Raw genomic sequence first — 10,902 nt, 5'->3', positions numbered from 1 at the left:
TGGGAGCAGGTGGCAACAGAGGAGTCTAGAAGGGAGCTAGGGGAAAGAAGACCAGCACAAGAGGGCAATCAAGAAATGCCTAAGAACTTAAATACATCAGGAAAAAAAAACACAAAATAGGAATTAAACCAATAAAACTAAAAAACAAATAAAAACATGGATCAAAGTGAAACTGAACAATCAAAATAAAACTAAACCAGAAACAAAACCATGACAAAAACTAATACTGATTTAATTATGTAGCGTTAATCACTAAAAAAAAACAATATAATTTTAATCGCAATCACTGAGTCTGGGAGCGGCCATTTTTGCCCATATATAGTAGCCCCTCCCTCCTGCCATCTTCCAGCAGTGACGTCACGGTGCGGTAAGCCTAGCGCCATTCTCCCCGCTTTCCAAGCTAAATCAATGGGAACTACTAGACACATCTGCAATCAACAACAATTATTGAAGATTTCCAGAGGACTTCACCATTGAAATTCACCAGAGCTATAGTGAAACTGACAAAGCCCATGTGCATGGCAGCTGGATGCTGGAATACATCGGGTAAAAGTGAAAAAAAGAGTTATTCCACCTTTCTGATTCCTGATGCTCCACGGACGGGTTGGTCGTTGGATCGCCAACTTGAAGAGGGAGGATTTGCCATCGAACTTCTGGCCAGAGAAAAAACCCGTAATATGTAGCCAACATTTGGAAGAAGAATGTTTTCAAGATGACTTGGATAATAGCGCGTTGTGACAAACACCAGATACAGCACTGGGACTTGATCAACAGCCGATACCGCACCGTGACGTCACTAACCAGTAGGTGGCAGTAGTGTTCTTTGACAAACATGGATGCCTCCAGTAAAGCACATTCACATGAAAATTACTCTGAATTAAAAACACTGATCATTTATTGAACAGGATGTACTTAAAGTACTGACCGGACTTTGAAACATGGATTCACGTCCGATGACAATGAAAACTTTCCAGTTTGTTTCCCGTTTTCATTTCCAAGGCAACCTCACGGTCTCTGCGTTCCTCATGATGTAGTATATCCTTAAAAGGAATAATCATTCTAACTGCTTTCTTGGCTTCCTGTGCTGGGAATGAACATCCCGTGAAGGTCCATGTGGACGGGGACTGGGACGGAGGCCCGGGCGATCTCCTCAAAGGTCCTGGCATTTAGGACGAGCAGAAAAGGTGAAACGTTCGGATCCGAAGACACGACGGAAGACAGAATGACTCCTAGACAAAGAAGCCGTGATCAGAAAGAGAAAAGCAGGTGGTGATAACAATAATCCGTCTGGTTCGTTCAGTTTGCCCTCACCATCGTCTTCCTCCACGGCTCCTGGAGACGCCACAAACGCGGGCTCTGAAGGGTAGCAGTTCTCCTGCTGCCACTCGATATGCGTTCTGGTGACGATGTCGACCTTGGCGATCTATTGGATCATTTTAAGCCATCAGTGTAAGAAGACTGAACCTGATCGACAAACTTATCGAATATAATAGGTCTTCATTAAATAGCAGTAATAAACACATGCTTGATAAGAGGCATGTCTCATTGTTTTACATTTAGGCTACGTTAAAATCGCAGCCTGAAGTGACCTAAATCTGATTTTTTTTGCCCATATGCGACCTGGATCCGATCTTTTTATTTCAGCTGAACAAATCAGATCCGATTTTTTTCCAATGCGTCCCAGGCCACATGGCTCTGTGGTCCTGAATCCGATCTTTTCAAATGCGACCTGTGTCTGAACGGCCAGGTCGGACTCATCCGACCTGAACGTCATTAATACCCGACAAAGGTCACTATTCTGCGTCTTGCTACGCAGAAGCGGCATGAAAAACACCAACCATAGCAGACGATGATGCGGAGAGCAGTATTTAAGTTTGAACATATTGAAAAGATTGTTTTTATGGTTGGAAAAAATCCCTAAATGCGCGCCGGCACTGCCATCCATGTTTACTTCCGTTAACACAGAGCATGCTGGCCTGTGACGTCATTGCGTCGTCTACTGCGCATGCGGGACACTTGCGTTGTATGACTGCAGTTCACACAGGAGATCACAATACAAGTCGCATATATTTGGAAATATGAACGTCAACGCGAAAAAAATCAGATTTCACAAAAACATCGGAATTGAGCATCAAGGCCTGCAGTGTGAACGAATCATTATTCTGCATCATGTCAACCAAATAGAATAAAGATAATAAAGTTGTAACATAATGATATATGACATATATGTTTTTGGACTTTTGCTTCTGTTACTCCTTTTTCTTATTAAATTGCAAGAAACCACTTCATCTTCAGTGTTTGCATTTAGGTCCTGTTAAATCTTCACACTACCAAGACACTATAAATACACCATAAATAATATATATACCATAAAAAATTAGATCCACATAATCACCAACAATCATTGACATACCTTGTTAGGATGAGGAGACCACTCCAGCCTGGAGCCATAGAAGTATCTGTACTTTCTGGCGTTGAAGTTGTAATTAATCCCTGGCAGCTCCATTCCTGGGAAAATGTCTCAATCATTAGATTTGCTGGATATCGTGGTTTTCTTACACATCATTAAGTGTATCTGACCAACCTTTAAAGATGGTGTCAGGTTTGCAGTAGATGGAGCCGTCGTCCTGCATCACCGCCTGCGCTGTCGCGTCCGTCAAAGTCACGAGGTTGGTTCCTTTGGGGGAATCCTGTAACGCGTTGAAGCGACAATGACGGAATGAACCGAGGCTTTCATCCATCGCTGAGACCTGAGTCTTACCTTCTGGATGCTGAGAGGCAAGATGAACCTCTGGCAGAAGGGCGGGGAGAACTCCTTGTTGGCGTTGATGAAGTTGTCCGTCTCGTCTGTCATGTTGTGAAGGTAGAACATGTTGTACAGGTTGCTGTCCTTGTAGGTGATGATGTCGAACACCACGTGGCCGTCCTCCTCGTAGGCATTGATGTGATGGAAGACCACCAGAGCATCAGTGTAGTACTTAAAGGATGTTGCTTTCCTCGTCTTTATATCGATGACATGAAAGAACGTCTGCAGCGAGAGAATATCGGAACGTTACCCAGATATCGGATTTACTTTAGCTAAATGTTGGTAATAATGAAATACAGAGAAAAATTGAAAGTATCAGGAGAGGAATATGCTGGTGAAGATTCTCAGTCATCCAGGTCATAGTTGTTCCATAGTGTCAAGAAGAGTTTGAGGCTTTAAACGGTAGCCCAACAAAGCCTTGTTTTTGCTAAGAAAACATGCAAATACGGACAAACGGGTCCACCCCTTTGGAATGGGGGTCGTTTGCAATCTATATTTCACTTCCAGAATATTCACATTTTTGACAAAGAAGACAGGTGGTTTGAAAGGGGCGTAAAGGAAGCCAAAAATGTACAACACAGCAATTGAGTTGATTCCTTCCCGTTATCATCGTTGCCCCAACCCCTTTATGGGAGAACAGAAGACCTGCCTATTCAGCCAGGCCAACAATTCCCTCTAACAACCCCCTTTCAGAGACAAAGACAGGTATGGGGCATTGCAGGCTAACAAAGAACCCAAACGACCCCCATTCCAAAGGGGGGGACCCGTTCATCCATTTCTATTTGCATGTTTTCTAAACTAAAACCAGGCTTTGTTGGGCTGCTGGATAAAACCTGGAACTAAACGCTATTTCTGACATTTTCAATTGAAAAAGCTTCCTGGATGGAAGAGAAACGTCTTCAAACTTGCATTGTTTTTTTGGAATATCAGAAGAGGAGAACAACAATCAGGTTATGTTTGTTTCTTGTGAAGTGAAATCTTTACCAAACAAGTAAAGAAATCCCCAAATTTATTGTCTACAAAACATTTTCTCTAACTCGACGTCTGCGTGTTTCAAACATAACGATCCCGTTCTGTGAAAATATGTTAAGACTTTTAGGACTTGCATTTTCTTTCTCATCGAACTTGAGGCAGCTGCCCCAGTTGACTCCTCTGAAATAAGCCGTCGCCAGTTTGATGATGTCCAGTTTGAAGGACTGCTCCACAAACACAATGTAGTTCTCAGTCATGCCGAAGCTGTGGAAGTAGCTGGGATAGAGAGTGGATCGGAAAGGAATGGAACACATCTGCTGGACTTTTCTCAGCGCAGGCTTTTTGGGGTCTTTATCTACAAAAAAAGACAGAAAAATAGGATTATAACATATTTACTTAAGACATTTAGGCATTAATGACTGATCAGAGTTTTTATTTGATCATTTTTGACTAGAATGTTACTTTTTATTCTGTCTCGCCTCCTTTTTCTTTATAATAAAGAGTTGATTTGAAGGACCAAAGTATCAATTGATTGCCACGATTGCGAAGCATTACTTTATCTGCTATCAAACAATCAAACGATCACATTGTAGCTATTTAAAGTTTATAATTGATAGTAAAAATCTCTGCTGTTCGTCATGTTTGCCTCTGTGCCAAATAAACTGAAACGAATCTCTGATTACAGCATCATAAATCACTAAACTGGATCTAAACTAGAATCTTATCCAAACGTGCTAGCATTGTTTATGGTTCCTTTATCACTGAGCTTTAATTTCCAGGATGATGTTCCCCTCTGACGTGCTTTAAAATCGAAGCTGAGGATTTATTGTTGAACATCAACCCGTCATGCGCTCGCTGTTATTAAGTAATGGTCTTTCCTGCATTTATGGAACCATAGAGGTGTCGGTGAAGATTCTCAGTCATCCAGATAAATTACTGCAAATTCCTTCACGCCCCTCTCAAACCACCTGTCTTCTTTGTCCAATATGTGAACATTCTGGAGGTGAAAAAACCCCCGACACAATACTGTCAAAGTCGTAGGGAAGCGGCTGTTCCATCCGTTGCATTTCCGAATTCTCCCGAATGGTGCCCGACTTTACACGAGTTAATAAAGTGAATGTGATTGGTCATTTATCAAGGGGGTGGGATTGTTGTGGCAGAAGGTTCGCAAGCAAGTTTGGTTGTGGCCGGTTTGTCGGAAGCATCTTGCTAACCAGTTAGCAACTTAGTGCTAGCAGGTCCCCAATGGGAAATTCCATTGGGACCAAGTAGCACTAAATTGGTTACTTAGAAACGACGCTGTCAAGGAACGCTATGGACAGAGGAAACATGCAAGAGGAGGAGAGTTTAGTGTCGGAGGTCGTGGATGAGTCTCCTCCGTCATCCATTTTTTATTTAGAGGAGGAAAGCGGGGACGAAGATGTTGTGGAAGAGGACGCCAGGGCGGCAGAAGCTTGGTTTGGTGTAGAAGGCTTCCAGCCGTACATGTTTGAGCCCTTGCCTCGCAACGCTGCCAGTTCTGTTAGCTCTACGCCTGCCGAAGACACAGACGTCCATCCCCGTGAACACTGGGACGCAACTCAATGGGAAAGGAAAGGATTCTGGTTTCAACCGTTGCGTATATTAGCTGCGACATATGAATCAAGATGCTATGACCGAAAACATTTGATTGACAGATGACCATTGATATTAGCCTCGTGAGACCATCCTGATCTCGCGAGCTTTCAAGGTTTCACTCGCAGATCAGTCTGGAGACTCTCCGTTAAAGAAAATTTGGAGCCGTTCACCAAACGAACGTCCAATCAGCGTTGGCTTTGAGGCGGGTTGAGGTGTGACGCAACGAGAAGCGCGACAGTTCAGTCTAAAGAACATGGCGGCTTCAGCCGAAGAAACTAGCGTTAGCGTGGCTATCGAGCAAGTTTTATCGGAATTTCAGAGTATTTCTTCACTGAAAGAAGAGCAAAACACTGCTCTGGAGGCTTTTCTCAGAGGAAAAGATGTTTTTGCTCTTCTCCCGACTGGTTTCGGCAAGAGTTTGATCTATCAATTGGCTCCTCTTCGTCGTCGCTCTGTTAGTACGTCATATGCTTCATTGATCTGATTGGTTTATTTGGCCCGTCTATCACCAACATAGGCCAATCAGCTAACCAGTATTTTCGCCCCTTCCCAAAATTACTTCAACGGAAGGTTTCCAGATGGATATGGCAGAGTCAGGTTACGTTGATATATGATTGGCCGAATTTAGGTGTTCAGGCTGACGTAGAACTAACTGGCCTGCAGAAGATAACGGAAAAAAAAAAACACAGTTTCTAAGACAGGATTTTTTTTTTAAATGCAAATGTTTTAAATTTTGGGACAATATGATCTGATAAAAAGTACATTTATATACATGTTTAAGCCAGAATGATTTGACATTTAAATATGACTTCCCTACAACTTTAAAGACATACCTGAAGCATTTCCCGGTACTTTGAAAATGACATACTTTGGGCGTCCGAGGCCAATAATGGCGGTGCCCATGTTGAAGGTGTTCCCTTCTCTGTCGTAGTGAGGGTGAGCCGTAGCCAGGTTTACAGCTATGTGGTTCCTGTAGTTTTCCTGGAGATTCCCAGAAATGATGCACATCAGCATCATGACATAGTTGGAGGATCTTCTACCGATGGATGATGGAGAAACTCACCCTGCTCACAGTTTCCAGGGAGTTTGGGTCCACTTGGTTGATGTAGTTGACCTCGGAGGAGGCGTAGTAGTCCTTACCATAACGGATGATGTTGATCAGGTTGTTGTCTGTGAAATCCGGGATGATGTTGCGGAAATGTGTCATCGCCCTGAAGACGGAGGTTAGAAAACACAATGAGAGGGTGAATCTGTCACAGACTTGGAAACTAGAACTAAAACTGCTGCTCCTCTGCGGCATTTTTAAATGCGGCATAAGAAATCATGCTAATAAATAAAGTTAAGCCGTTAAGCTCTATTTGTAAAGGGGATGTAGTTGATGACAAACACTAACTTGCCCTATAAAGGGTAAAAGATTCAGATTAATTTATAAAAGGTTACTGTGCAGACTTGTATCTGAACGCGTTAAAGTGACTTTAACGTTTTCTCAGCGTCTCTGATGTTTTTCGTCTGGGCGAAGTTCACCTGGCAAAGATGTTTTTGCAGGGATCGGGATAAACCATGGTCCCAAACTCAGACACCACGATCCTGTCGGCCTTGATGTTCCTCTTATACGTCTCGCTCTTCAGATATTTGCTTCTGTAAGTCACCTCCCCTGAAACGGCGACATTTATAGAGTATTGCAGTGAAACGGCGATCCGCCATGGTTACAGCATCCCGGCGGAGACTCACCGCCGCTGAAGGTGAAGCTGTGAATCAGCGACAGACCGTCAAACCAGTGGTTGTACTCGGAGTTTCCCACTGAGAAAAGCCCGGGGCCGTTCCTCAGCAACGTGCCCTGGAGCCACGAGGGGACGCTTCCTGCAGGTCAAAGGTCAGAGACACTGTTTTCACATATCTTTTTATTAATCTTGAAATTGTTAATGAATCTTGTTGTTGTTGCTGACTGGAGTCAAAGAAACGTTGAACTTCTTGTTTTTTCATAAAACCGAATCCACAGGTGCAATAATTTCCTCCTGGAGTGATGACCTCGTTTTTATGTCAGATATCAGCCAAAATGAGGATATTTGCTCATCTTTTTTCTACATCTGCGTCTTAAATGACTCCCCGTACAGTAGCAGCCATTCAAAATGGCCGCCCCAGCCGAATGGCAGCCCACTTCCCTGCAACTCCCAGCAAAATCCCCTCCAACTTCCGGCCGCTATATTTATCTACTCTGACTCCACCCTTTCACTGAATTACAGGGTCTGACCAGCAGATGGCGCTTCTCTTTACATCTTATTGTCCACAAATCATGACAGAAAGAACATTTTTGTACAAAGATTGATGTTTAAAAAGGAAATGAAGGTAGACCAGCCAAGGACCAGCAAAGATCATTTTTGCAGTGTGCTACACTGGCGCATTATTTAGCTTAAAATAAGCAATTTTTCACCTAAAACACAATTTTTTTTCTTATTTTTTTAGAGGGCATTTTTTGCTGTGACGAGTGAAAGAAACAGATTTTATTTTGGTCCAACTTAACCTTAGAGGCATTAATGCTGATACTGGCACTTACATTTTTTTAGTTTATAAACCTAAAAATAAATGTTAACTAGACTAATTCACCCTTTAACTTTACCTTAATTTTTCAATTAGCTTTTAACCTTCTTTTCTTGACTTAACTTTTTATTTTCAACTTAATTTACAGCACACTGGAAAAAATCTAAATCTAGATAAGTAATTTGTTCTTGGATTGAGGACTTAAGAGACATTTTGCCAATTGAACAAAACAATTTACATTTAAAATAAGAAAAAAAAACAATTGCATTGTCTTATGTCAAGTGCATATTTTTAATTATCTTATTTTAAGAGTAAAAATCCTCATTCCATTGGCAAATCATCACATTTACCTACTCAACATAAGGGTAAATAAACTTAATTTAAGTAATTTTTTACTAATTTATAGATTGTTTTAGCAGTGCAAATGTGGGCCTTAGAAAGATATATAAGAATAACATCAAAGTGAAGAGTTCACTTGAAAAAGGATAAGAAATAAGTAAAAGTAAAAATTTTGGGGCTCAGGTTATCCTAGCTATGCTGCTATAGGCTTAGACTGCTGGAGGACATAGGGACCCCTTTTTCATCATTCTGCTTCATTCTATCTCTATTCTCCCACTCTGCAGAATCTGTTAGTTCAATCTCTAACATTCTGATCTCTCTGCTTTACCTTTATCTGGTCTGTTCCCTGGAAAACAACCTAAAAAATAAGTCAAAATGTCTTAAATTAAGTGTATTTGTCCTTAATTTCAGTAGGTAAACTATATAGTTTGCTAATGGAATGAGTATTTTTACTCTTAAAATAAAATATTTAGATCAAATGCACTTGAAATAAGACACTGCAATTGTGTTTTCTTATTTTAAATGTAAATTGTCTTGTTCCATTGGTAAAATGTCTCATTTATCTGCTCAATTCAAGAATAAATGATCTAGATTTAGATTTTTTCCAGTGCATCATCCATCAGGATCCATCAGACACCTGAATCTGCATCCTGACCTCAGGTGACGGTTTGAGGACCAACTCCTGATCTCCTTCCCCCCCTGCATCCTGCAGCTGTACCTTCATCAGCGCTCTGTCTGCTTCCATCCTCAGCTGAACACCTGAGCTGGAGCCTAAAATCTTCACTTCACCGTTTAATAGTTAAATAAACATCATATAAACTCTTAGAACTTAGGGATTAAATCCAGCATGACAGCTCAGACGGAGCTCTCCTCTAAAACCCGACTTGTTCTGACCTTTAACTTCTGCCTTCACAGGCTCTGGAGTCTCCAACCCGTTCCGTGAAATAATCGACTGCATGTTTTGTGTTTGATCTCCCCTGAAGAAAGGAACCCAGGCGCTGGGCAGCCGGCTTCATTTATGCTGCCTTCCTCAGGCTACGTGGTTCGCTTCAAGTCGACATAATCCTGCATTACGTAAGTGGGGCAGATGTGGACTTTGGTCCCATTTTCACTCTAAGAATCTGTTTTCTGCAATAAAACCTGTAATATCGATGAAAGAGGAGAAAAGAAGCAGAAAGTGACTAAAAATGCTGTATTTATACATGATGGATGGTTTTATTTAAATAAGAACATTAGATGTTTTGGTGGATCTTTGAACTTCAATGTGAAAAAGTTATCTGCTCCTCATCATGAAGCCTCTCTCTCTTATCTCTTATCTAAATAAGGAATAACAGGCGGCCTGCTGTAAAACCAGATAATGCTGTTGACTTGACCCAGATGCATCCATTAAATTAGTCGGCATTTTTATTAGATAAACTACATTCTGGTGCTTCCATGTCTTTGTTTCTCCTGCTGATCTGTTTCTACGGCGACCAGCATTCGGGAAAGCGTCCTTTTCTTGGCAGGTTTTTGAGGTTTTAAAGTTGTTTTTCTCCTGCTGGTGTCCGGATGTGAACCTGACACCTGGAATTGGCTGAATGGGTTTATTGCTTCAAAGCTGCTCCACGTCAGATCTTATCCCCGCACAGATTACTCAACCTTAACCCAGAGCCAAGCAGGCGGACTCAAGCAGGAAGTGAAATACTTAAAACAAAAAATCAAAATTTCAGCCAATAGTTTTATTGGAATCCAGGATAAGAACTTATTACCTTTGCAAGGTAAAAAAAATAAGGATATTTTGATGGAAAAATGAAAACAAGAACTTTCCCAAATATATTAAGAAAAATAACCAAAGTGCTTCTACACTGCAAAAAATGTAAATCTAAATAAGTATGTTTTTCTTTAAAGAAGTGCATTTTTTCTTGCATTGAGGAGGAAACTAACACACTTTGCCAATGGAACAAGACAATTTACATTTAAAATAAGAATAAACAACTGTATTATCGTATTTCAAGTCCATATTATCTTATTATCTTATTTTAAGAGTAGAAAATACTATTTCCATTGGCAAATAGTTTTATTTACCTGCTGAAATTAAGAATAAATACACTTGATTTAATAAGTTTTTACTTATTTCTAAATCATTTTTTGCAGTGTAGAAGAAATTCATGAAAAACACTCAAAGAAAGAAACACGTTTTATTTTGTTCCAACATTAATGCTGATACTAATTGTTAACGAGGATTATTCACTTTTTAAATAACTTTTTAACATTTCAATTAGATTTTTACCTTTTTTCTTAAAAATCAAAATCTAAATAAGTCATTTTTTCTTAAAATAAGTGCATTTGTTCTTGAATTATGAAGGTAAAAGAGACATTTTGCCAATGGAACAAGATCATTTACACTTAAAATGATAAAATTAAAATTATTTCAAGAGCATTTTATCTAAATATCTTATTTTAAGAGTAAAAATCCTCATTCCATTGGCAAATCATCTCATTAACCTGCTCAAATTAAGGGTAAATACACTTGATTTAAGGAATTTTACTTGTTTTTGTATCATTTTTTTCAGTGTAGGAAATATATCATTCAAGGCTCATCTTTTAACTCCTCAATCCAAGAACAAATGCACTTATTTTAAGAAAAAAAG

The 10,902-nt window shown here is 40.3% G+C and overlaps 1 protein-coding gene across 1 annotated transcript; it reads right to left on the bottom strand.

Moving 5' to 3' along the window:
- Positions 1-790: 790 nt before the first annotated feature.
- On the bottom strand, positions 791-9,363 carry bco1l (beta-carotene oxygenase 1, like). Its single transcript, XM_038267701.1, has 11 exons — positions 9,167-9,363; positions 7,127-7,255; positions 6,920-7,049; positions 6,459-6,606; positions 6,229-6,376; positions 3,913-4,133; positions 2,762-3,028; positions 2,585-2,690; positions 2,414-2,508; positions 1,312-1,423; positions 791-1,229 (listed from the first exon to the last, which is right to left on the bottom strand). Exons 1-11 carry the CDS (start codon positions 9,228-9,230, stop codon positions 1,060-1,062), a joined length of 1,590 nt encoding a protein of 529 aa, XP_038123629.1. The 5' UTR covers positions 9,231-9,363; the 3' UTR covers positions 791-1,059.
- Between the last annotated feature and the right edge of the window lie 1,539 nt (positions 9,364-10,902).

The sequence above is a fragment of the Cyprinodon tularosa genome, unplaced genomic scaffold (assembly GCF_016077235.1).
Source record: "Cyprinodon tularosa strain WSP-4 unplaced genomic scaffold, ASM1607723v1 ctg681, whole genome shotgun sequence".
NCBI classification, from domain to species: domain Eukaryota; kingdom Metazoa; phylum Chordata; class Actinopteri; order Cyprinodontiformes; family Cyprinodontidae; genus Cyprinodon; species Cyprinodon tularosa.
This window is presented reverse-complemented; position numbering and strand designations above follow the sequence as displayed.

Coding starts and splice junctions, on each gene's coding strand:
- bco1l (XM_038267701.1), bottom strand. CDS start 9,230: ATGCAGTCGATTATTTCACGGAACGGGTTGGAGACTCCAGAGCCTGTG. Junction 6,377..6,458: donor CCCTGGAAACTGTGAGCAGG/GTGAGTTTCTCC, acceptor GGGAATCTCCAG/GAAAACTACAGGAACCACAT. Junction 4,134..6,228: donor AGTACCGGGAAATGCTTCAG/GTATGTCTTTAA, acceptor CTTTTTTTGTAG/ATAAAGACCCCAAAAAGCCT.